We start from the raw sequence: 24,995 nt of genomic DNA on the forward strand, positions 1-24,995 counted from the left end.
TCTCACTTATATATGATTAGTTTTGTTGAAATGTTTACAGTTTTCCTATAGAATCTGTGAAGTTAAAAAAAAAAAAAAAAAAAAGAAAAAGAAAAGAAAAGAGAAAGATCAGTAGATCTATGATACATTTTGTTTTGGAAAAGAAATCGGAAAATCCAAAAACTAAACATCATAAATAATATAATCCAGCCATCTGTAGGTACATTTTCCTTTTCTCGATCTGCTTGTTAAAAACAAAATTTTAGTGGAAATCTTTTAAAATAGGGCACTGAGTTTATGAATGTTCAGTATAAGCTGACTTAACATTTTCAACAGTAAATTTCAATATTGGCATATCTTATGTTGTTGCATATATTATTGTATCTCTGTATGCCACAGCATGATTCTTTCTGTTTGGTAGTGTCTTCACGTAACTCTTTTTAAATAATACAGAATCATGACACTGAAGCTATTCATACATTATATTTAGGCATAAGAAGAAATGTAATATTTCTTGTTCTGTTGCAATTTCTCTTATTTCAGACCCAGTTTACCCTGTAAATAATCCTGCTGGCTGTTACGCCAATGGTCAGATCCAAGCTCATGGAGACCGCTGGAGGGAGGATGACTGTACTTTCTGCCAGTGTATCAATGGAGATCCTCACTGTGTTGCTACAGCCTGTGGGCAGAGCTGTTTGAATCCTGTCAAAGTACCAGGAGAGTGCTGCCCAGTATGTGAAGGTGAGATCTGCATTTCTTTTGTTATACTTCATACTATCGTGACTACTTCTGACGTGGTAATTCCTAAATTTACTTTATAATTTTGGAGGATTGAAGTAGCTGTCACAGCATTTAACGAATTAGTTGGGGAATTAATTAGTTGGGAATAAAAATAGATAATTTTTAAATTCTAAATTACAGCATGGTTTAACTGCAAATGTATGTGGCCATATTCAGTACTTTTTTGGTCTAATATAGTAATCATTTAAGATTAGCTTTATTAATGAATTTCACTCCTTGCTTTTATTAAAGCTTATTAATAAGTATAGGAGGAATTAGAGGATCAAAATGTTCATCTACAGCTATTACTGATAATTGAATTGTTCCTAATTTCTTATTCATTGCTATCATTTAGTTACAATTCAAAATCTTCGTACAATATAACTTGAGAATGGACATAATATAGTATGAAAGAAACATTTTTTCAGTAAAACTTATATGGGATGATTATTAGATAGGAGATGCATCTTGATTTTTAGAGTTTAAAATGTAATTACGTTTTGTGGAAATGTGCACAGTTTGAAAAACAAACTAAGATTTTACCTTAGCTACATGGAATAGATTGCATTGTGAGGTTGTGGATGACCCCTCTCTGGAGGCATTCAAGACCAGGCTGGACGGGGCTTTGAGCAACCTGGTCTTAGAGGAAGGTGTCCCTGCCTATAGCGGGGGGGGGGGGGTGGAATTGGATGATTTTAAAGGTCCCTTCCAACCCACACCATTCTATGATTCTGTGATATGGCAAACACCTACCCAACCTGTGCAATGAAAATATGAACGTTTACAAAATGAATATATTTGAAAGAATCTGTACATTTCGCAGTTGCATTTTTGGTAGTAGTTGCTCATCATGAAAAATACCAGATCACTCAGTTTCTAAATCATCATTCTAGACTTGTCTTCAGAACTGTATTCACAGAACATAGATTCTTGCAGGGGAACGTGCTCAGTGAGCTGCTGCTTATTTTTCCTTTTCCATCTCTGATGGAATGAAATAAATTTTGAAGTGAATTTTGCGTAACAGTTTGTCACCCTTCTTGGGTTGCAGTATCTGTCCAAGTTCACTGAGTAGTTGCTGCTTAGGAGAAATCTGTGGGGCAGAGACTTTTCTTGTTGATTCTTTTTCATGTCAAAATTCACATCACAGGATATGAAGAAGGTGTCTGATAATGTATAAAGTCTGCCCGTGAAGTGATGAAAATAACTACTTTCACACTAAATGATGAAGAAAGTTAGCAAGTTTTAATCCCCAGTGATTCTCTCGTGATGGATATCACAGAGTATGTGCTATCACACTTAATGTGTATGTGAGTGAGCTAGGAAGCATAGCATAGACAAGTAGATTTATCTAAGTATTTTCTGTATGTGGTGGTTTCTTCTCCAGTGGGAGGAGACAAAATGTCAGTGTGATGCAAGTGATACATGTGGTGTCAAAAAAATGGTGGGAAGCTGTCACTGGTAATGGCAGCAGTGGCAGCAACAGTCTCTGTGTGCTGAGAAGAACATGAGGCTCCTGAGGGACTGATAAAAAGTGGGCTGAGCATGTGGACAGTTCAGATGGCAGGAGGCCACATGGAGCTGACCTGGGAATTTGAATGTCGTTTGGACGTGGAATTCCAAACAGCTTGAAATGTATAACTTTCTGAATGCGTGTGAGGAGTTGTTACTGGACTTGCAGAGAGGGTAATAATTTAGCTGCCCCCAGGCCCTCCCAAATTCTCATTGTCCTGTGAGTGCAGGAGGAGTTGGTCAAGTGAAGGGATCCAGATCGTTTTCACTGGAGCTGCCAAGAGGGAGAGCAGGAGTATGGGACAGGCATATGGAGGGGAGAGGTGTAGCACTGCAATATCGCAGGCTCTACATTGCTTTAGTCTTCAAAGCCATGGACAACCTTCCTTGAGTTACACTGTAGTTAGCATCTGCTAGCATCCACGTTCAGTTCTGTTTGATGTTTTCACTAGCATACCTGCAAACTCAGTGGAAACTGAATTAATTTCCAGACAACACAACTGGAAAGGGCCACCAGTATCTTGGAGAGCAGAGAATGAATTTGTTTGCTTTAAAGCAGAAACTGGAAAAATGTTGGCTGAATTCAACAAGAGAAAATCTACTGGACTATGTTTGGAGGAGGTTCTTCAATAGTCCTGACTCAGGGTAATTGTTACATAGTCAATTCCCAGGAGAAGTCTGGTGATGAATGAACAGAAATTCAAGATAGATTAGCAGAGCTTTGAGAAGGCAAGTGCCGTACTGATATTAAGGTTACAAGTACAGTTTGCAAGATGCCAAGTCTTATCTCTTTGCTATGGGTAAGTCCCTAGCTGACGTACTAAGTCCTCAGTCCTTTCTTATACATTCCTCCAAAAACCATGTGGACAAACTGACAAGAGTCTGAACAGGAGTTCTGAGCATAGTTTGTGTTCTGAAAAGCACATCATAGGAGGACAGATTGAATAAATTGGGTTGGTTTACTTCAAAGGAAATTATGACTGGAATGAGAAGATAGCAGCCTTCAAGCGCCTGAAAGGTTGGTGCAAAGTAAAGGCAACATATTCTGCAATATCTTCTGAAAATAAATGATTTGAGTTGCAAAAGGGAAGATGCGTATTAGAGAAAGGTAGATGGTTGTTGAGTAAAACAAAATTCCTCCTGTGGAATGTTTTGACTGAGATTGTCATTTTGCTTCATTTAGGGAACCACATTGTTTGTATTTTCAGCCTCAGTGAGAGGAGATGCTCTCAGGAAATTGCATACATAACCGAAAGTAGTTATAATAGCTGATATGCAGTTTTCAGTGTTTATGTAGGTGATAATAGTTACTTAACAATATACAGTTGTTTTCTTCTTACAGTAAGCATAGAAGTGATCAAAGGCATTTGGAAAGACCTCTGGTTACACCATCCCCACCTTTCACTTCTTGCCAGTTTTCCAGTATACCAGTGCACATGGATTGTACTTGTGCAAGATGTGCATAGGTAGAAGCCTGGGATGGGAGCAGAGGGTGGCTACTTCGAGGTAAGAGTGTCTGAGCAGGAGTGAGAGAAAAAGCAATGGGCCGCTGATACGGCATGAAGATAGAGTGCAGCGTGGGGAACAAGACAGGGCAATATCAAACACTCATACTAGATGATAAGAAGCTGCAAAGCTGGTGTAAGATTGCTTTTAAAGATGAAGCCCAATGCCTTGCTAAAATTCTTTGAACAGCTTTGTTCTCCCTCTGGAAATGGTTGCTTTCTCCCCTTGCAGAAAAGAGATTGTTCCAAACAAAGCCCAGATGTTTTCTGTATCATTTCTTCCTTCATCAGCAAGCCCCTATCCTTGAGCTCTTTAGTCTACACTGGTTTTCGAGGCAGCCACCTCCTTTCACCTGTCAGAGCTGGGAAAAGCAAGTTCTGTGGATCGAACACAAAGAATTAGTTTTAAGCTTCTGATGGATGTTTCTCTAGAAATTCTGTAGCTGCTGTAATGATATTGGTGCGTAGGGATTTGCTTTTGTTTGTTTAATCTATTATCTACTTAGTCTGTTTTTTCTTTCTTTGTTTTCTAGACTGTCTTCATAAAGAGCCAAGGTTTAGGTAATCACACTAGCCCTCTGTGCTTTCCTCACAGTTTTAGAGCCAATGGTCACTTACAGTGCACAGAAATCTCGAAGATAACACATTCCTACATATTTAATGAAAACAGACAGGTAGTTAGAAGGGACAGAGTGCAAAGTTTTGGGATGAACTCATACTTTGTTACTCCTGAGGTTCTTCATGGAAGCTGGTTTGGGTGCCTGTCCTATTGTAGGAAGTGGATCCATAGGGAATCAGGCTTTTGTTAGTTCTGCTTTGTCTGAAGCTGTTTGCTTCTCTTTCGGATTAACATTTGTTTTAGTTCCTAAATGTTTAAGCAGCAATTCCATTTTTAATGAAGTTTTTAAAAAATTGGATACTACTGGAGCTTCAACTAGCTATTAATGTCAATGTGTAATAGCATGTGAGTAACACCAAACAAGCTACACTGACATAAATAACCATGCCTTCCTCAGGCCATCTGCAGACAGCCATCTGCAAATAGGAGTAATAGTTGTGTTCACAGGAAGTAAATATTGAGTAGAGTATTAGGAAAATGCTTGGTTCTTTGAAAAGAAGAGAATAAACACGAGTGCTGAGAATTTGGCATCAATACCAAAAATGTCTCCTAAGAACGTTGAAGGCTTCCTACATTCCCTTGTTTCTCCCACTGGCTCAGGCTACAGATAGGGAAAACTTGCAGCCAAGTCAGTTGATGTACAGTAGTTGGCTGTTACCCAGTGAGTCATTCTGCGTGAAAGCTCTCAGGTACAGGTGGAAGGTTTCCAGCATAAGCTATGAATGAGAAATTAAGTGTTAGACAAAGTCCCCTCAGAGGACTTTCATGAATAAGGAGTGCATTACTTCGCTGTCATAATGGCTGACACTTTATCTTTGCAAAAAGAAATTAACATTTTCATCAATAAAGGGCTCCAAACTGTAGCTGAGAAGTAATTCAGTTCAGTTCCTTTAGTGTGTCCAACACATCATTAAGTAAAAAAAGGCACCATAGTCCCATGAAAAGAAATTTGATTCATTCACGATGAAGTCAGTAGTAGAGAACAGTGTTCACTGGCATAGGATTTGGACCCAGACATCTACTTAGAGCACGAAGTGCAAGTTATTGTTCAGTGTCAGCACTGTAGGTCTGGGTGGGTCTTTTCATCAAAGTCAGTTAAGAGATTCAAATGCAGTGCTGTAGAGAATTGAGCTTACTTTTGCCAGATCATGATTTAGTACAGCTTTTTTAGGAAAGACAAGACAGTAGAGATTTTTTAACCATGCAGCCCAGGGTGCCCTGAGAGACATTCTGCTAATAAAAGTCTTTGCATTTAAGAAAGTCAGGAATACTAGACGGATATAAAATAATCTTTTCCTTCTTTTCACTGATAAAGTTCATTAGAAGATGGCTATTGAAAGGATAAATAATCTGGGGATCCTAGTGAATACGTATATATATCTCAATGCAGCTAAGGATTTCTTGCATTTTAAGAACCGTATGAATCATCTAATTAATTCTTTTCAGTGCCTACAGCTTTCATTTGGCCCAGATACACACTAATTTAGTGTGTTGGTAACACCACCTCACAATGATAACTGAATGGCCTTATCTAGTTGGACATTTCTTTATAAATAAGTTTAATTGATTCTGCTTTAATAGATGTGGTAATTTCTCAGTGTCATTTTACTTTGGGTTGTCAAAAAAACAAAGCTCATGAGTATTAACATCTATTAGAAGGGAGTCCGTACCTAAAAACTGGACAGATTGATTGCACCAGATAAAAACTTAGAAGTTAGCATCTTGTAGTAGAAAGTTTGTGAGTATTTTGGTTGCATCACTGCAAAAAAGACCCCCTCACACACATATAGCATTGCTTCACAGGAGGCTTCTTCAAAGGAACAATAAAATGTCTTGTATTCTAATAGTTGCTTTTGAAAAAAGCAAATTGTATCTAAGCATTTTGAGGTTAAAAATAACATTTGAAATTAACAGTCCTTCTGCCACAGTGAGCCATGTGTTTGGAAGTATTAATGAATATATTAATGAATATATTTTCCATTACTTCTGTGTGATACTAAAATAGATTTGCATTGTAAATCTTTGCATACATTTTACATTATGTAATAGTTAAACACTGATAGTTAACACAGACAGCTAAACACTGGGGGGGGAAGAATCCTGCGAGTCATTAGGGATTTCAAGCCCAGGAAGGAAATTCTCTTGCTCAGGACTTGGGACTGATATTTTTCATGTAATGGACTGGAGGGGCGGGGAGGCCTGGAATGCTAACTATGAGGATGGAAAACATTTAGTCACTCTTGGAATGATATGAATGTTTTTACAGGAAGCTTAAGTAAACACACATGCTGCTGCTTAGTAGGCTGCAGTTAACTTTTTTGGACTGCGGACAAAATTCAAACAAGTATATAGACTCTAACGAAAGGCTGTTGAGCAGCACACCCTGCAGGACCAGTTTACAGGCAGTTACTGGGTAAAACGTTTGGTACAGAGCTAGACTGCTGCTCACTCACACTTCTTCTTAACTTTTATAGTAAATGCTTGAATGCATTGAATCTATATTTCTGTAAGTCTGTTGGCATTGGCATGGTAGGATCGGAGCATCTTAATCCTAATACACAGCTTGCGGTATAAAATGCTACAGAAGAGGGAGCTGTTTCACTTTCCCCAAACACAGGCAGGCTTTTCATTGCTGCTATTGGTGGTCTTTGTTGTGTGGAACGTGATTTTGACTCATTTTTCCCCCCTCCCTCCCCTAGAACACATTTCAATTTCACACACTCTATGAGATGCTGAGATTTCTAGAATCCTGTTCTGGTCCACTACATTGGCTAACTCTTTCTCCCAGTGTCTCAGGACCCAGCACTGCTGAATCTAAATGTACTGCTATTTTATGTGGGTTGCTTCTCTGGAGATAAAATCATATTGAATTAAATGCATGCACCTCAGAGAGCTATATTTTGAGTTTGTAGCTGTGTACAATAGAACTTCTATATAAAATTTCTTACTGTTGTCCCCCCTAATTAAAAAAAAAAGTAATAATAATTTTCATAATTATTAATTATGAATATTTAAATAAAATAATGATCAATTATGAGTTAATTATTGTTAAACGTACTGGTAAGATCAGTGGTTAGAATTTACATGTGGAGTTTTGGGGGAATTATTTTTTTTCCACTTATACTAAAAAGGACTCCTTGTGGTCAATACTTTTGATCCAATGGGGAGGAAAAAAAGAAAAGTATGAGGGCTACTTTGGAAGTAATGCCTCCTGCGTTATTTTGTTGGCCTACTATATCAGTAATGAACGTTGGTGGATTAAACCTTCCCACCAATATTCTGTTTCAGTTGTTGCCATGTGACAGATGGCAGTAGAGGGGCAGACTGACAAAATGGTGTCTGATGTGTAAGTGGGTATGTAGCAAAGGGGTGTCACTGAATTCCATGTGGAAAAAATGGCACCCATTGACATCAACATTTCCAGAGACCAAACCGTGGATGTGAGCACAGTGAGGCTGTGGTTGGTGCAGTAGGAGTAGGTTTCAGCAGGAATGATGGTGACAGTGTGTTGCCTCTGCTGGTGCACTTTTATGAGTGCAGCATGCAAGCTCTTGTTAATCATTGGCAAAAAATGCATAGCTAGTGGTGGTGACTGTGTTGAAAAGCAGTGTTTTCTAGCTGAGAATTTGCTCTATCCACTACTTTTATTGTGTTCTTTGTATGTGTTGCAATTTTCAGGGAAATAAATAGGAGGCATTATTTCAGGGCAATGTACATTCATTGTAGTGCTTACAACTAGACATAAAGCTTTTGTGCTGTTCTCTGAAAATCTGTTTCTATGTTCCAACTTTTTTAATAATACACACAAGAAAATTAATCAGTTTTATCTAGATGCCTCTAGCAAAAGCATTAACTGGTTCACATTAGTAAAATGGGAATATGAAATGATGCTGAGCAGTTCTAGCACTGAATGCTAATGTATACAATCCCACTTCCCATGCTATAGTTATGGCATTTAAATTTAGGATTATTTTCAGGTCTGTGGCTTTTTGTACTGTGTGACTATTAGATACATTAGGGAAATTTGAATTACTATTGATATGAGCTTGTATGTTGAAATTATTTTGGTTACAATTAAGCTTTTTGAAAGCACAAATGTTTTCTTTTTGAAAATCATTGGCAGCTTTGTCTTCCAGTTGCATGAGCAATAATCTCCAAATAATTCCTCAAATTACTTGTTTTATAGTCTAATACATTTGTATTATATAGTAACTGTCAACACTAACATCTGAAAATTTGGTTTTATACATGATAGTAATGGTCAGCATACAAGCATTGAATAAATACAAATAGGATACAAAACAGTATTTTGGGGGATTCCAGGGACGAAATTTTATATTGTCTATTAAAGTAAAAATTTCTGTTTGGTAAAGATTTTTTTAGTTTTTTTTTCTCTTTAATTCCTGTGTAAGCTAGGTACTTGTGTAGTAGTTTGTAGTCTTTCAATGAAATTGACTAAATGCATTTTTTTTAATATCCAGAGAAGACTTTTTTGAAAGGTAATTTTTAACCTCTATAATAATGTATTTGTAGAGCTTACAGTTTCATAGTTTTGATTAAGTGTATTTCTGTCAGGCTGACTGAAATGATTTTGCTGATGTTTGCTGATTGGTTTCCGCCAATTCCACCAATACTAGTTTTATATAGATAAAAGTGTATATAAAAATGTAACCAGGCAAAAAAAAAAAAAAAAGAAAAGAAAAGAAAAAGCAGCTCCACAGTCTTAAAACATCTTCTCTTTTTCTGTTTTTTTTATATGTGTGTACTTGTAGTCAACCCATAGTCTGTTGTTCTTGTTTATTATTATGGCATATGCAAATAAATCTCTAGCATGTTTGGGAAACTACACCAAATGTTGGTAAGATTTGTTAGCTTTCAAGTGTATACGCTTAGAGTAATACTGAGTCAGACTGCACAGGGAGCGCAGATGAAGTGATTAAGAGAGGAAATCAGACCTCTGTGTCTGTTAAGTTGGAATAATCACTGTGCTTGAATCAAGCAAAGTAATTTAATGAAGGTGTTTGATTTATGCTAATGTCTTCTACACTTCTATGTCAAAAAATAATATTTTTTTTGTAATAGTAGTTTTTTTGCTATTTTGAAAGAACAACATTTGCAAGTGGAATTAAAATCTGGGCTGATTCAGTAGAGTCAAATATCTGGCCTCTTAGATTTCTAATTATTTTGTGTTAAGATATACAGATTTCTAAGGGTCAATTAGATGCCAAAGTTTTGTTTGCTATTAAATTCATATTTAACAATGTCAAATATAGCAAAACATTAAACAATATGCAGAAGAAAAAAAAATTAAATATGATTACTTCCTTAATTAAAGCAAATTTTGTTAAAGCCTGGAGTAGGAATTTCCCTGGTGTGATTTTAGTGAAAGTGTGAAACAAAGCCTGTTTTGAGTTTAAATACTGCGTTCCAGATTAAACAAAGCAAAGAGCTTGTTTTAAGTACTTTCATGTCATACTAATAATAATGGGCTCAAGAAGCTGTTCGTAAGGTATTAGCATAAAGATAACAATAAGATGGCACTGTTTAAAGGTGGTTGTGGCTATCATCAAATAACATTATGTAGAGAATTTCTGTGTTTTAACTGCCTGGAAGAGATTTTGCTTCTTGATTGGAAAGCTACTTCTTATGTAATTGCATAGATTTCTTTACTGAGTAAGGAAGACAATCTGTAGTTGGCGAAGGAATACAGAAACAATTAGAAATTAAAATATTTATTTGTGGATTTCACTTTCTTGATCCACCAAGGATATTATTGCTTTCACTAGAGATGTCCTGAATTGAAGTTCTTAGAATCATGCAAGTTGGAAGGACCTCTAGGGATTATCCAGCTGTATCTCCTTCTCAAAGAAGGTCCAGTTAAAGCAGGTTATTTGGGACTTGTTCTAAGAAGTTTGGAGTATTTTCAAGTATGAAGATCCCACAATTTCTTTAGCACTCCATCACAGAGTTTGACCACTCAGTTTAAAAAGAAGAACAAAAAAACTTGTATCAGATTGTAATTTCTCTTATTTACATTTGTGTTTGTTGCTTCTCATCATCCCCTTGGCCACCCCCAAGATGAACTGGGCTGTCTATTCTCCTATTACAAAGTTTCAGACAGCAGAAGAATCACCCCCTTGCCCTCAAGCCCCAGTCTTTCATCCTCTCCTCTTACACCACCTACCCCAGCCCCTGACCAGCGTGGTGACCCCATGCTGGACTTTCTCTGGAACATCAGCCTTTCTCTTACTAAGGAGGCCAAAGCTGGACATTATACCAGGTGTGGACTCACAAGTGCTAAACAGAGAAGCATTGCTTCCATGGAACTGCTTGCTTTGCTCTCACTGATATAAGTCCTCTTGTCCTTCACGCAGACCAAAACTGAACACTTACTGCTCTCTTACAATACACGTGGCTTTGCTGTGATACAGTTAAGTGGAATCCCACTTCTTTTGTTGATATGAACTCAATACCCAAAGTTCAAATTTTAAACATTTTAAAGGTATGATAGGCAAATGTGTGTAACTGATATCAGCCTTAAGGGGTACTTCTCTCTATTTTTTCATCTCACTTTATAACTAACTAAAGATTGCAAATGCAATCTCCAAAGTTGGAAGAAAAAATGACATCTTCAACGAAATGTTCATTTTTTACATTCATATGAAAAACTGAAGTCAAGAAGGCTGCTGCAGATGGTCTCAGATTCATTTTTGCTTTTATTTTCCAGGGCTTCAGCAATCGTCAATGAATTTGTTTTCTTTCTTTTTTCATTAATTTTAAATGTTCAAACTGTATGTATAATAAAATTCTAATCCTTAGAACCTTTTTCCCTTGCTGTCACTGAAGCATGGGTAAATCAGTTTCTGTCAATTTCTGAATACTTCAGCCAGGCATTATCCTAGTACTCATCCATGTATAACAAGATCTGTGTATGGCAGTGGCTGTTGCTTCTGTCAGAGGCACAGTACAAAACTTAGATAGACTATCCTGTCCTCTTCTACATATTTCACATCTTTAACAGAAGAAAATGGTTTTTCTGACAACAGCTGTGTCACATCACTCATAGTAGAAGTGGAAGGTCTCAGAAATCAGAAAATAGCAGAAAGGAATGCTTTTGAGGATTGGTTAGAAAACTGACGGTGGCAGTATGGTCTTGTTCCACCTTGACAAATTTCCTTGTTTGTGACACTCAAGTTTTGTGGCATTATTGCTAAGGTGGTCCAGAAAGACAAAGCCAGTTCCGCTATTGGTGGGATATCACTGTCTTCCTGCAAAGCACTTTGACTTCAAGCTAGGATGACTGAGATCAGGGATTTGATCACGCACTGTGAAGTTTTCTCAGTGGGTCAGACTGACAGGCCACCAGCAGCTGGAATATCCACTGTGGATTTTATGACTTCTGAAGTGACTTCTGAGTAAAATGTCAGATACAGAACTGTGTTGTATCTGTGTTTATGCTTTGTTTGATGCCTCAGATAGGTCTGAATCTCAAAAAGTGATTTATATCTGCCTCTAGCCGAGAGCAGCATCACTTCTGTCTCGTCCTGAGATGGAAGGGAAGAGTAGGCAGTGGTATTGTATAGCAGACTTAAGTAGGCCATGATTAAATGTTAGCAATTTGAGGAACAATTTTTTTATTTTTTTAATATTGCCTTTTTTCTTTACTACTATAAAACATAAAGTCAAGAACATTTTCTTTGTGATGTGACATGCATATACCAATTTCATACCCTGCTTGATTTACTGCTGTAGAATTCCTGTTGTTAGCTGAAAAATATTTATAGCAGTGAAAAAGCACAAAAAACGAATTCAACATTTTGATCAACCTCGTAGCAAGCAAAATAATAATTCAGTGCACTGAAATTCAGCATAGAAAATTTTATGCTCCAAGAGAATATATGGAAACAAGATACACTAATAGCAAGCTGCATTCAACCTTACTCATAAACACTTTACACCAGCAATATCTGTGTTCTGTTAAAAAAAAAAAAAAAGCATTGTTTTCAAGTGGACTCTCATCAATCCTTTTCTCTTTATTTTTGCCTTTCCTCTTTCTTCATTGGAGTTTTACTGCTGTAAAATACATGGACAGAAGTAGCCTATGTTTTTCCCACCAATTGTCTGTTCATTTGTACACTGGATCTTTCTTCTGCATTTTCTACCAAGAGCAGCAGTGAAAGCCTAACGGGGATCATGTGGCCGTACATGCTTTTTCAAGCCTAACTACTGCTTGCCTATTCAAATAGCCAGCAGTCTGGCAGCAGGAAAGCTAGCATTATTTGTTGAGTCTTGTCTAGCGAAGTGAAAAGGGCTGATACTTTTTTTCTGGCTGCATTTTTGCACATGTGGGGGTAGGGAATGAAATTATTTCTTTTGTCCTTCACTCGCAGCTCATTGAGAAGCAGGCATGCATATAAAATTACTGTATCTCTCAGGACTTACCTTTAGGGACGGAAGGGAGGAAAAATAAATTTGTGAGCTTGCTTGGAAATTCTCAGGATGCTGAGCGCAGAAAGAAAAGTGAGAGGTAACATAACAAACCACAACAAATAAAGGATTCACAACAATCTTTTAAATTAAAATAGTAACCCTTTAATTTTGTCCCTACTAAGAAATAATATATTGCTCAGTGTATCAAGGTAGAGACATTTCAAAACTGATATGTCAGCATCCAAGACAGAAGAGCATCAAAACATGAAAGAGAGCTTTGAAAAGTTACCACATGCTTTGGATAGTGTGAGTGATTCATATGATTGGTGATGTTTTTAACTACCACTGATTATAAGTATTGCTATGTTGTCATTTGAAGTGCCAGATTTGGGCTATCTGGCTAGTAACCTGCATGTAGCTTCAAGGTAACTGCTGTGTTGTGGTATCTTGCTTGTTGAGGATATTTTACTTAAAGAATACAGGAAAGTAGGAATGGAGGTTTTCAGGATAGGCACCAGATGCTAAAAATAAGTTCATTTGCAAAGATAGTTTATAATGATCTGTCCTAAACAAATGGGATGAATTAATGAAGTTTCTGGAGTATATCATGTTACTGGTCTATATTGATATGGTCTTCATCCCTTAACTAATGATCTGTTGAAGTTGCAAACATTAGATATTAGGTATGAGCATAACTTAGTCAGTTTATTGAATGAATTTGAAAAAAATACAAGGAGTTCATTGCAATTAAAAATGGTCTAGTTTGGGAATTCATTTGTTCTAAAATAAATTGCTCATTAAGATTACTTTTCCATACTATGGTTACAAACTCTGAGCTATGAAATGAATACTTCACAGAAATTGATAGAATCTCTCATTTGACCTGCAAACTAATAATCTGTTAAACTCCTGGAAAAAATCTGGAGGAAAAAAAAATAATAATAATTCAGCTTATAAGAGATTTGAGGATTCTACAGGCACAGAGATACCATTATCCAAATTTCCAGCTTTCATTTAAGCAAAGCTGGTGTTTTATGTATGTACAATATATATAGACACTTCTTCTACAAAAATTGCACAGAACAGAACTTGAATAGTGTTTTAGAATTCACAGAAAAGTGAGGAATCTGAACCATGATCTCTGGGAGAGAAGACTAAAATCTTCTGTGCGTGTCATGCATTCTTTTTGCTCCTAACTCTGTACTTCGCTGACCTAATTTAAAAAGGATTAAAAATGTTCAACCACTGCATAAACTGTTGGGAAGGGAAGAGTAGGGCTGGAGGGAAACTGTGAAAGCAGAAAATTGTACAAGACAATGAAAGCAGAAATGCACATTCTTGTAATGGGATAATTTTCACTTGACTAGAAGGCATGGGTGCTGTAGCTGCCTGGTGGGTGCAGAGCTAATAGGCAGAGAAATAGGCAGCTATTTTGTTTGACAGTATATACTTCTATTATTTTAATAAATGTTGAGTATTTTTGTACTCTCAATCTGAGAGTGAGGACAATTTGCCTCCAAGTATGGATGACAAAATTTGCCATTCAAAGGATTTGGTTTGGAGAGGAGGTATGATAAGATATAGCCATCTTCAGTCTGTGAAAATGTTCATGCTACATGAAACGCTGTTTTCTTGTAATGATGATTTGTATACCATTTCTCCATATTTTCACAATTGACCAATTCATCCATTTGAATTTATTTAAAATCTAAATTCTTTAAAATTTTTGTTTCTCGAGATTTGGAAAAATCAGAGCTCAGTCAAACACTGAAATGAAAACTCACGGTTGTTTACTTAAAAATCACACCATTTGTGTTTCATGATGCTTAGTATTGTGTTAATAATATACATAAGTAAATTCCTTGTTACTTAAGGGCTGAGTTCCATAAAAAAAAAAAAAAAGGTAGAGAAAATTATTATTATCATACAACAAAAAGTCATTTTGAAAATAAGATTTTTCATTCCTTTCTTTATCCTATTTTTTTTGATGGGAGTGTTGAGGTTGCTTGCTATTTTCTTATGTCTTGGGGGTTTACTTTACTCTAGTAACTTTGTGTACTGCAGTGCATGAATATGTCTTGCTACTGCATATACTAAAACAAATTTCATTATCTAACATATTTAAACAGTGTCCGAAAGCAAGTATTACATTGTAAATAATTGTCTAATGATTGACAATAATATCATCAAATTCAAAAACCACAGCTTCATACTGCAAATTATACTGTAAAAAGTGATATTTTCGATGAATAGTCCTGTTGTGTGGCTTCAAGAGATCTTTCACACTCTGTACCTTTCATTCCCATTTGGCATTCAAAGTCTCTTCTGATTTAAATTTGTGTAGAAGTGATCTTATTCACGCAAAGAAAGATTTGATCTATTGAGCTGCATGCTTTGATTTACAGCTTGGTAGTATCAATCAACTAAGCACTGGAGAAACTTTTGTCTTTTTAATTCCTAAGAATCTGCACAGTTTGGATAAAATACTTTTGTTAAAAGAATGAGTAGAATAAGTTTTTTGAATTCAGTGTTAAACTTAATGCAGGAATGCTGATTTCTCAGTGAACAAAAATGTAGTATGATTTTTTTCCTGTTTTTCTATTTCAAAATTTTTATGTAGCTTCAAACTGTGTATAATAAGTATATACCACTCCAAAACAAAGTCTATTTCTTGAAGTAAGTACCATGAATGCTCATGAATCAGAAACAAAATTTGTTAAAAATGATTTTCTTTGCTGTTGCATTGTCCGCCTGTTGTGAACTATTTAAGATATCAAATTGATCTCAAATGTGTTTGTTTTATTTTTCTTGCATTTAGAACCAACTTACATAACAATAGGTCCACCCACGTGTGAGCTTTTGGTGAACTGCACTTTGACTGAGAAAGACTGTATCTATAGTTTCAAACTGGATCAAAATGGTTGCCGCATTTGTCAGTGCAAAACCAGTGAGTATGCAAAAATATGGTGCCATATACCTCTATATCCTGCTGTTGGTGAAGATGTCAGTATGCTGTTTTTTCTATTTGTGATGTTAATTGGCTGCTGTGTTACTGCACATATGCTTTCTAATTGTTCATCTTTAAAGGACGGTTGATAATTTCTGACATTGCTTGCTTAAAATGTGTATGAAGAAAAAATTAAATGTATGAATTCAGGTAAAAATGAACAGCTAGGTAAAAAAGAGAAAAAAAATTATGATTTGTCATTTAACATTAATGTCACTGTACCTTTTTGTCAGGTTTGTGCACTTTAAAAACTCCTGTTTGCTAAACATTCTATTTTTAGCATAGTTTACTGCTTTTGAGGATCAAAAATTTTTGAAAATGATACTTCTAGGGAATATATGTTTATATACAAACATAGCCACATGTAATTTTATTTATGTAACTTATATGAATACATTTTATGTAAGATTTATACAGGCTTTTATTCGTGATCTATTCTACCCCTAGAAAAAGCATTGAACCTTGTGAGAACTTTGCATTTATCAGCAATAATAGTATCTTCAAAGAACAGCTGGAGAAGTGTGCTTTCTCTATGTATTTCCTAAAGAATTCAACCTTTATGCATGAATTATAAAGCAAGGTCAGGTTTGTTCCTGGAATTATCAAACAAGAACCTGGAGGGCAATTCAGGTGGAGGACAATATCTCTTGCGCCCGCCAGCTCAGCTAGGAGTGGTTTAAAGTCCCTTTATCATTTTATTGTAGCTCTGCATCTTTCTTGTTTAGGGATTGGCTTGATGTTTTGCTTAAGGAGGAAAAAAAAAAAAAAAAAAAAAAGGTTTATTTCTGGTGCCTTTATCTTTTTTTTCTTGGAAAATGTGCATTTTTTGTTTCCATGTTGATATAGGACAGGAGATCTCAAATAAATTTATGTCATTATCATAATACAGAAATAATATTTTCAAGTACAGGTTGTGTTCTTGGCAGGGGTGACCTTCTTGAAGTTTCCACAGGAACTTGACAGAGGACCACATCTATTTCCTACTTTTTAAAATTTGGATAGGAGTTTCCCCTATTTATGAAACATGCAGAGCTGTTTATATCATTTCTTTCAGATGTGTAAGTTGTGTCCTAGTTGATTAACTGTGTTACCTACTAGTTCATGTTGTTTCAACTATGCACAACAGCAGGAGTGCTACACAACCTACATCCTCTAGGGAAGAGTAAAGAATTCCATCTTAGGATCGTATGACTCAATGATCAGTTTGGGACAAAGCAACTAGAAGAGTTTATACAACAGAGAAATGGTGCCTTGAAATGAAGTCATAAGCTGATGTGTCAGAAGTATCAGTGGATAAAAGAAAAAGCACTGTTTGCAAGGGTAGATAAGGCACATACTTTATTGCCATCACATACATGCCTTGCCTACAAAATCAGAAAGTTCTGCTTTTACCACTGTTGTTTGATTTTTTCTTTTTTATTGGTGAAGTATTAACTGGCGTGAGGAGGAGCATTTTCTGTAAGGAGTTTGACAAAGAAGATGGACATACTCATCAAGTTTCCACATGTATGCCTGTGTGTGCAGTCCTGCCTCCAGTTTATTGCGCAGGAGGCCCATCACTGCAGAGTATTATGTCTTTTGTTAGACTATCATACATGTATGCTTACTGCATCCCAGGACGTCCCTGTGCTTTCTTGGAGTGTTTCTGATTAAGTACTGTTTAAGAACCTATTCAAGGAGATTTTTCTCTTTCTCTCAGATTTGCTTGCAATTATTTTCATTTTGCAGTAGCAAACTGTCAGAAGCAAACTTAATAGTATCATTTGTCTGTCACCCTTTCTCTTAGTTGAATAACTTGAATTGTAGACTGCTTAAAAATCTCCCAAGTTGTTCAGAAAGGAGAAACCTTTATTTACTAAAGAAGGGAAGAAAAATTACAGCTTGGTAGTCTTCATCAATGGTGGCATATCAGTCAAAATGACAGGGATAGAATTTTTCTGTCAAATAATGTTTCTCGCTTGCCAGACTGGACAAATGACTGCATGAGGACCAAGAAGAAAACAATTTGAGGTCACATATGATGAAAACATACTGTTCTAGTTCTCTGTACTTTCAAGTCTAAACTAATTCAGTTGCATCTTGGCTCTCTAAAAATGTAAGAATGTGTATTATCTTGGGTTCACACAGACACATGTGGATTTACATTTAAATTAATTAGAGAGTATCAGTATCCTTACACTCTACTCACTTCTTCTTTGCTATCTGACCTGCTCAGCTGAGTCACATTTACCTGAGTACAGAAGATGCACATACCTCTTATTACTGTTTCAAGTCATCTTATCCAAGTTCTGCTAATGTCCTTCCAATGGCATTTCCGTTTTTGCTAACTTCTCTTTAGCTGCCTTCCCTGAAATGTATATACTTCTATTCATTTCAGTCAGAATAAAAGCAAAATTACAAAGAAAAGGAAGAAAGTGCAGCAAATCTGTAAATGGTTCCTCACTGTTATCTTTATTTATATTTCTGTAGCTAAAAAAGCTATACAACGGGTTTATTTGACATGATAATGTACATATGGTATCATGAAGCTTGTGTGGTGCTTTATTGTAATTTGGATTCAAGTTTATCCAGCTCGTTTCGAATCGACTACAGAATGAGAGAAGAAAGGAAGAAAACAAATGGTAGTTTCTCGAAAACAATGGTTTTAGTAGAAGGATACTTTATTCTTCTTCCTTGTTTTCGCAGTGAATGCAAAAACATGCTTCAGAAACATGTAGTGAAAACATCCTCGGTGTAAAGTGAAATTAAAAAAAGCAGGGGCAGTTGGTAGTTTTAAGAAAAAAATAGCACTGAACATAGAATTATCCTAGTGGTTGGTTACCTTGCCCGTGGCAGGGGGGCTGGAACTAGTTGATCTTTAAGATCCCTTCCAATGCAAGCCATTCTATTATTCTGTGAGTGAGCACAGATTAATAAAATAAAAAGTTACAGTGAGTAGCAATGGAGCCACAAATTATCAGGAAAAAGGAATGATAACATTGAGCAAGAATGTACAGAAGCCAAAGCACTACATGAAGATGAGAAGAAGAAAAAAGTATAGCCCAGGTTATAGGAAGAACTGCTGCAGAACTCCATCAGTTAAACTGAGACAGTATTACTACAAATGAAAAAAAATGAAATACGTAAGAACAAGAAACAACTAGGAAAAAAAAAATGAGCAAGCAAAAAATTATTACTTCTGGAATGCAGCAGTTGCAGTTGTGTTTGGAGTGTCTAGGCTAGTGAGTGCTTTCATAGGGAGAAGTGAAGTGGATTAAAATCTTTGGAAGGAAGAGTACATAAGAGGAATGAAATAAAACCAGTGATTAGATATTTATGAGGCAGGACTCCTAGTGCTCCAAAGAGGACTAACCATCACATTGAATAATGCCTGCTGATTGCAGTAAATTAAGATTTAAAGTCTGAAAGTTGCTGCTGAACAGTAAATCATTTTTTACTGAGAGCCTGCAGTGAGAGCCAGTAGCTTATCTGGTCTTATCTGTTCCCCGTATTAAATTCATGAAAAGGAAAAAGACATTAAAATCTTTCCTGTAACTTCTGTGATAGACTGTAGTCTTTTATCCTAAATGAGTTGAATGTGAAGTACTATTCAGTGTATAACTGAGAACATTTTGGCTATACATTTCAGATCTTATTAAAATTAGAACATTTCTGTAAACTTAAAACATGCTTGCTTCATGCAGAAAGCTTAGCTTTGCAGTTACAGAAGGCCATTGTCAAACAATTTCCTTAATTCCAAAAGTGATCTTGGAGAGATGCAGTTGTAGGAGGCTATAGAGAAAAGGTATTTTTCTTGCACACTGTAGCATGTTGTCATCTTCATCCTGTTGTGGTCTGTTTTGTTTGTCAAAGCAAATCATGAAATCAGGATTCAAAGAGTAGAATTCTGTGTATGTTGCATGTTTGAATAGTTCTATAGACATAAAATACCCCCTCTCTTCCAAATACATTCTATACAAATACAGAAGTATTTTTGATTTTTTTTATATCTTTTCCTTAAATGAGTAGAACATATCCTATAATGGAGTTTAAGAGTTTGGTACTGTCAGATATCTGCAGCATGGACTTCAGTATTGTGGTGAGTTACACCATCTCCCTTCATAGCTGATGAAGACGAGTGGAACTCCAGTGTGAAGTTTGGATTTAGCAGTGTGAGAGTTGGATTAGCTGTGGGGTATTCTGAGGCAGCTGTGGAAGACTGAAGCACAGGATTGGAAGGTCTGAGAAAAGTAATGTAGGTTTATGTATTGCCATCTATGAGCAGCAGTGTTGAAGCTCTGAAAAAAAAAATATGGCCTAATGATGAGGAAAAAAAAATGAGAGAATATATCTCAAATAATCTTTTCATCATTCAATTGTTACAGTTTTGGATGAGTTTTCCTAATCTTCTAGTCTTCCTAGTGAAAATTTGATTTGATCCCTTTAATCTATTTGTGTAAAATAATAATAATAATAATAATAAACTTTCTTTAACTATGCATTCTAAGCACTTCTGAGCTCTATCAGTGTTAATGCGATCCATTTAAGTAAACATATTTTATGTGTTTTTGGATATTGAACATGAGATGGGAAAAGTAGTCACGGTATTCACATTTTAGACAATTTATAATTCTTGGAAACAGAAAGGTAAATAGGAATGCTGTAACATTTTCCATTCTACAATTGTTATCGTGATGTAACAATAAGTTCCATGGAACAAAAAGGAAAAGATGAAAACAGTCTATTAGCATTTTTTTAGCGCAAGGAGAGAGCATCTTGAGTTTTTGAATAATAAGGTAGATCTGGCAGATAATGTGTATTTGATTATCTTCCTGCAGTGGTATGAAAAGAAATGCCTACTATCTATTAGACTTCTGTTAGTGAAATACAGCCATGAGGAACTGGAGATGAAGCGTATTTGTTTTTTGGAAACATACGCGTTTTTTGTAAAATTGAAATATTAACTGTAACTGCACATGTGGAATACAGAGGAAGTACTCCCTGAAGAGGACACAATTATGATGAACAATTCATGCTAAATAAATATTGTCTGTCTTCTTACTAGAACAAAAGTGGGGATCTCTGAGGAATACAGTGTATTAGTTTTAGTGGTGCTTACAATAAATCTAGTTCAATAAAAGTAGCTAGGAAATTTGCTTGACTCGTTAAAAAAAAAAAAGAAAAAAAGCTTCTTGAAGGGTTTTGGAATCTCAATCATTTTCCAGTGACTCCACCTTTGAGAGATATCACTTTCATGAAATCATATGTTGTATGTGAATCCTAGAGTTGTTTAGAGCGGGTATCCATGTGGGTAATTTGCCTCAATGGACTCGTGGGATTATTTTTTGTAGCATCACAGTGCCCAGTCCCTTCATTTTTATCAAGCTATTATGAATCATGAGTTAATTCTAAAGAAAGGAGGGAGGGTTAGTGTGGATCTGTGGAGGCAATATATTCAGAGAATTCCAGTTACTGATAAGTAACCTAGTTTTCTCCTTCATAAATTTGCCTCCCCAGATCCCCACCCCTGAAGATTACCCAGCAGTAGCAATCCACACCGAGAGGACGGCTGAGGAGTGCTTAATTATAAAGGTACTGTGAAACAGTTCTCCTGGTATGATCTAGCCTCAGCGTCAAGAAAATAATGATGGTGAAGGTATGTAGCTAGCTTTGTCTAGCAATGCTACAAATCTATATTTTTTTTCAAGTGGACACTGGCTTAAGCAAAGTTGAAATACTGACATAATTCTTCTCAAATAGTTACTAATATTGTCCAAAAGTTTTTTGTTTTTTTTTTTTTCACTATAAACTACAGGATTAAAAACTGAAAGTATTTCAACAGGTTATGCATCTCTGGAATGCCTTTTCAAAAATTTCAGCCTAAAAAGGCTTTCAGTCTTCAGAATAAAATTACCAGTGTCCATACATAAAATAATAAATCAGGGAAAAACATATCTTACAGCTTAGATCTTTTTTTATATGTCATATATATGTTAGAAGAAAAAAATGGAGGTCAATTTTTGTGTAAGAGCTATCTAGAATTACAGTCAAGCTGTTAAATTTCAAATGGGAGAACAGTTTTAGACCCAAACGTGCAATTTACAGAACTGACGTTTGTCCACTTCACAGTTTGATTTTTGAGAAGTATTTCACTACATTCTAAATTTTCTCTTGCTCATGCAAACTGGGGATGTGAATACTCCAAAATCAGGAATAAATTATACATCCGATGGTTGGAACTTAGGCCTAAGACCTGTGATTCATTTTAAGATATACTGCCTCAAAGGTCTCATAGCTTAGAGAGATTGCATTGTATCTGAAATATCTGGGTTTTGAGTGAACCCTTACAAACATTGATAACATTACATATTCTGGAGCTATGATGTTGTCATCTTGTTTGCAGAGTGGTATCTGTATGTCGCATCAGCATATCAACTCCTCTTACACTCTGATTTTTGTGCATATTTTTCTTTCCTTCAGCAGTGAGTGATTAGGTCTTAGACAACCTTTTAAAATGAATTTCTTCTAGTACTGAGAATGAGGTATTTAGAGGAAAAGAATTACTGAGACCAAATCTTTTGCATGCAGAGCGCTGTGCAGTCTCATCATATCTTAGTAGTAATCCCTTGTCTTTAAGACAAGATTTTCTTCTTCTGACAGTCATGTCCCATCCCACATATCGCAATCAGATTCTGCTTAAGCAGCATCACACCCTTCTGAAACTCTAATACTTATTTTATTAGTCCATGTGTATAAAACTCCCATGTGTTTGGGAGTGGGGGAAGGAAGTGGGGAGAAAGAAACTGCTCTATTAAGAGGAGTTTTTTGGCAACAGTGACCAGACATAGAAATTCTGATCCTGCTATTTGTATCTTAATAATTCACCGATGTTTTTGGAAGACTGGTTCACCTTCAACTATTCTTTCCTATTTTTTTCTAGTGGTATCTTATTAAATTGATCCAAATGAATCTAGTAATGTAGAATTCCTATATGCAAGGCAGCACATAATGTGATGAATTATTGCAGCTACAAACCAGTTGTTGTTAGAAATGCTGTGTTCAGAATAGAAAAGTCTCTAAGCAATAGCTTTTGCCAATATAGTGAGACTTAGTGAAGACTGGCTAGAAGCATGGAATCGTTGGTAACTGACTTTGCTGCTACCTTTACAATCATTGTACACAGACAATAAAATAGTGTGGTTTTGTTCCATGGGGTGGATTCACTGCTATAAGTATTCAGGGCATGTTTGTTCTCAAGGCAGTATTTATTCCCTGTAAGAAGCTATTTTGAGAAAGTCTTTGGGGTGTAGGGCAGTCTTTCTCTGATTACTGTGCTAGCTTTTTCTGTGTTTGATTCAATTGAAATTTTTCTAGAATTTAGTTTCGTATTTTGTTTTATATTTCATCTAAAGCCTATGTTCACATTAAAATGTTTGTGTTAAAAGTACAGTTATATTAGCCTGAGACATTCAGGAGCATATCTGTCTCTTTCTAAAGTCACATCGCTTTATTATCCCTCTGAAATCAACTAATTTCATGTGTGTGAACTCAGTTTATGCACTTTATACATTTTCAGTATTGCATTTCATTCTAGTGTCGTTACTTTATCACCCTAAGCCCTCCTATTACCTTATGTAAAAGGATTGTTCTCTGTATTGACATTACTTCATTGGCATTTCACAGTTAATAAGAAAAATCACCGAATGTGTTTCTACTTCTCACATAGAACTCTGCTCTCCAACCACATATTTCTCAAGCAGCATAGTGAAAGATGCCTTCTCTTTTATTGGTTTCCTACTCATTGTATCATTTCTGTTTAGTTTTGTACCCCCCTGTTGAATCTTTAATTGAGTTCTGAACGATTAGTTATAACACTGTCAAGGAAAAAACAAATACTCTGTAATCATGAAGCTTGCCTATTCTATTAGAGTTGCAGTGACATGTAAGCACGTAATGCAGATTTCCAGACTTCTGAAAGGTAGTTTTCCTTCAGTGTTAGCTTTTTAAAGTATCCTCAGAGTGCTTCTTTGGAATATACCCTTTAAGCTCTTAGCTTCACTGAAGGCTGAATCTCTTCCTGTGAATATGTTGCATGATTTGGGATTCAGGTTCTAGGTGAAGTTTATTTATGCAAAAGTGGATAAAGCCCCCCAAAACAAATTACCTCCTGATATTTTCAGTAAATAAATCTCAGATAATAGCTGCTGACTTTCATATGTAGATCGCAGTTGTCTTTACTCTTTAGTACTTTTTACTCGTATTTGCAGAGCCTTCGGAGGAAATCTGGTTTTACTTGTCTTTCATATTGAACTTGTGATAATTTTACTAACAATGAATTTAAAGTTATAGTTATGGCTATGTGTCAGGGTGAAAATTGTATTCATTAAATTTTATTTTCATGTGAATCTCTAGGCCTGGCAATTTTTCTCTTTTTTTTTTTTTTTTTTTTTCCCTTTTTTTTTTTTTCATAGAGCTAAACTCTGTTCCTGTAAAATTGGCAAGTTCGCTCTCACTTTTCTGAAAAAATGCCCTGTTTAAAACTGTGAAATAGGGTTTTCAGGAGGCCTGTGCATGTGTACCAGATGGTACTTCAGTTTGCGGCTGCCTGTAATTTTCCATGTCTTTTAAAACGTTTCAGTAAAAAGAAATGTGCATAGCTAGTTGTGAAGTTAGAAAGCAGGCCAGAATCAACGATTTCCACAACACTGAATTTCTTTATAGAGAATATTTCTCAAAACCTATTGAGAGTCTAAGTCCACAGCTTGTAATATTGTAATGTGAGAAATTTAAACATGAGAGCACAGTAATTTTAGTAACAACTAGCTTCTCGGTAGTCACCATTTTTAGCATGTTATTAGAAGGATTGCCTGTAGAGTTCTATACAAAGTATTCTGATGTCCTCGTCTAGCACAGACATTACATTAGTAAGTTCAGGTGTGAGCAGTAGTCTCTGTTGAATTCAGCAAACTTTACCTGTGTTGAAACAGACAGAATTTTGATTATATTTTACATATGGCATGATGAAGATGAGGATACTCTTCAGCATCTGTTCTTTAGAGGCAATGTTTGTCAGTCAGTCATCCATTCTTGACTTCAAAAAGTCAAAATTCAGAATTCTTTTGAGGATAACTCAATACATAAATGAATAAGCAAGGAGAAGATTGCCTTCAGACTAGACTGTCTAGTT

At 35.9% G+C, this 24,995-nt stretch overlaps 1 protein-coding gene across 2 annotated transcripts in view; it reads left to right on the forward strand.

Moving 5' to 3' along the window:
* The window catches only part of CRIM1 (cysteine rich transmembrane BMP regulator 1), a 165,338-nt gene that overhangs the window by 116,450 nt on the left and 23,893 nt on the right, over positions 1-24,995 (forward strand). Inside the window, exons 7-8 of one of the 2 annotated variants that reach the window (XM_052693718.1) lie at positions 523-720; positions 15,641-15,769. In XM_052693718.1, the coding sequence (XP_052549678.1) occupies positions 523-720; positions 15,641-15,769 (327 nt within the window). The remainder of the gene's footprint in view (positions 1-522; positions 721-15,640; positions 15,770-24,995) is intronic. The other variant, XM_052694527.1, reaches the window with a different exon arrangement.

The sequence above is a fragment of the Tympanuchus pallidicinctus genome, unplaced genomic scaffold (genome assembly GCF_026119805.1).
Source record: "Tympanuchus pallidicinctus isolate F22 unplaced genomic scaffold, pur_lepc_1.0 scaffold1, whole genome shotgun sequence".
NCBI lineage: Eukaryota > Metazoa > Chordata > Aves > Galliformes > Phasianidae > Tympanuchus > Tympanuchus pallidicinctus.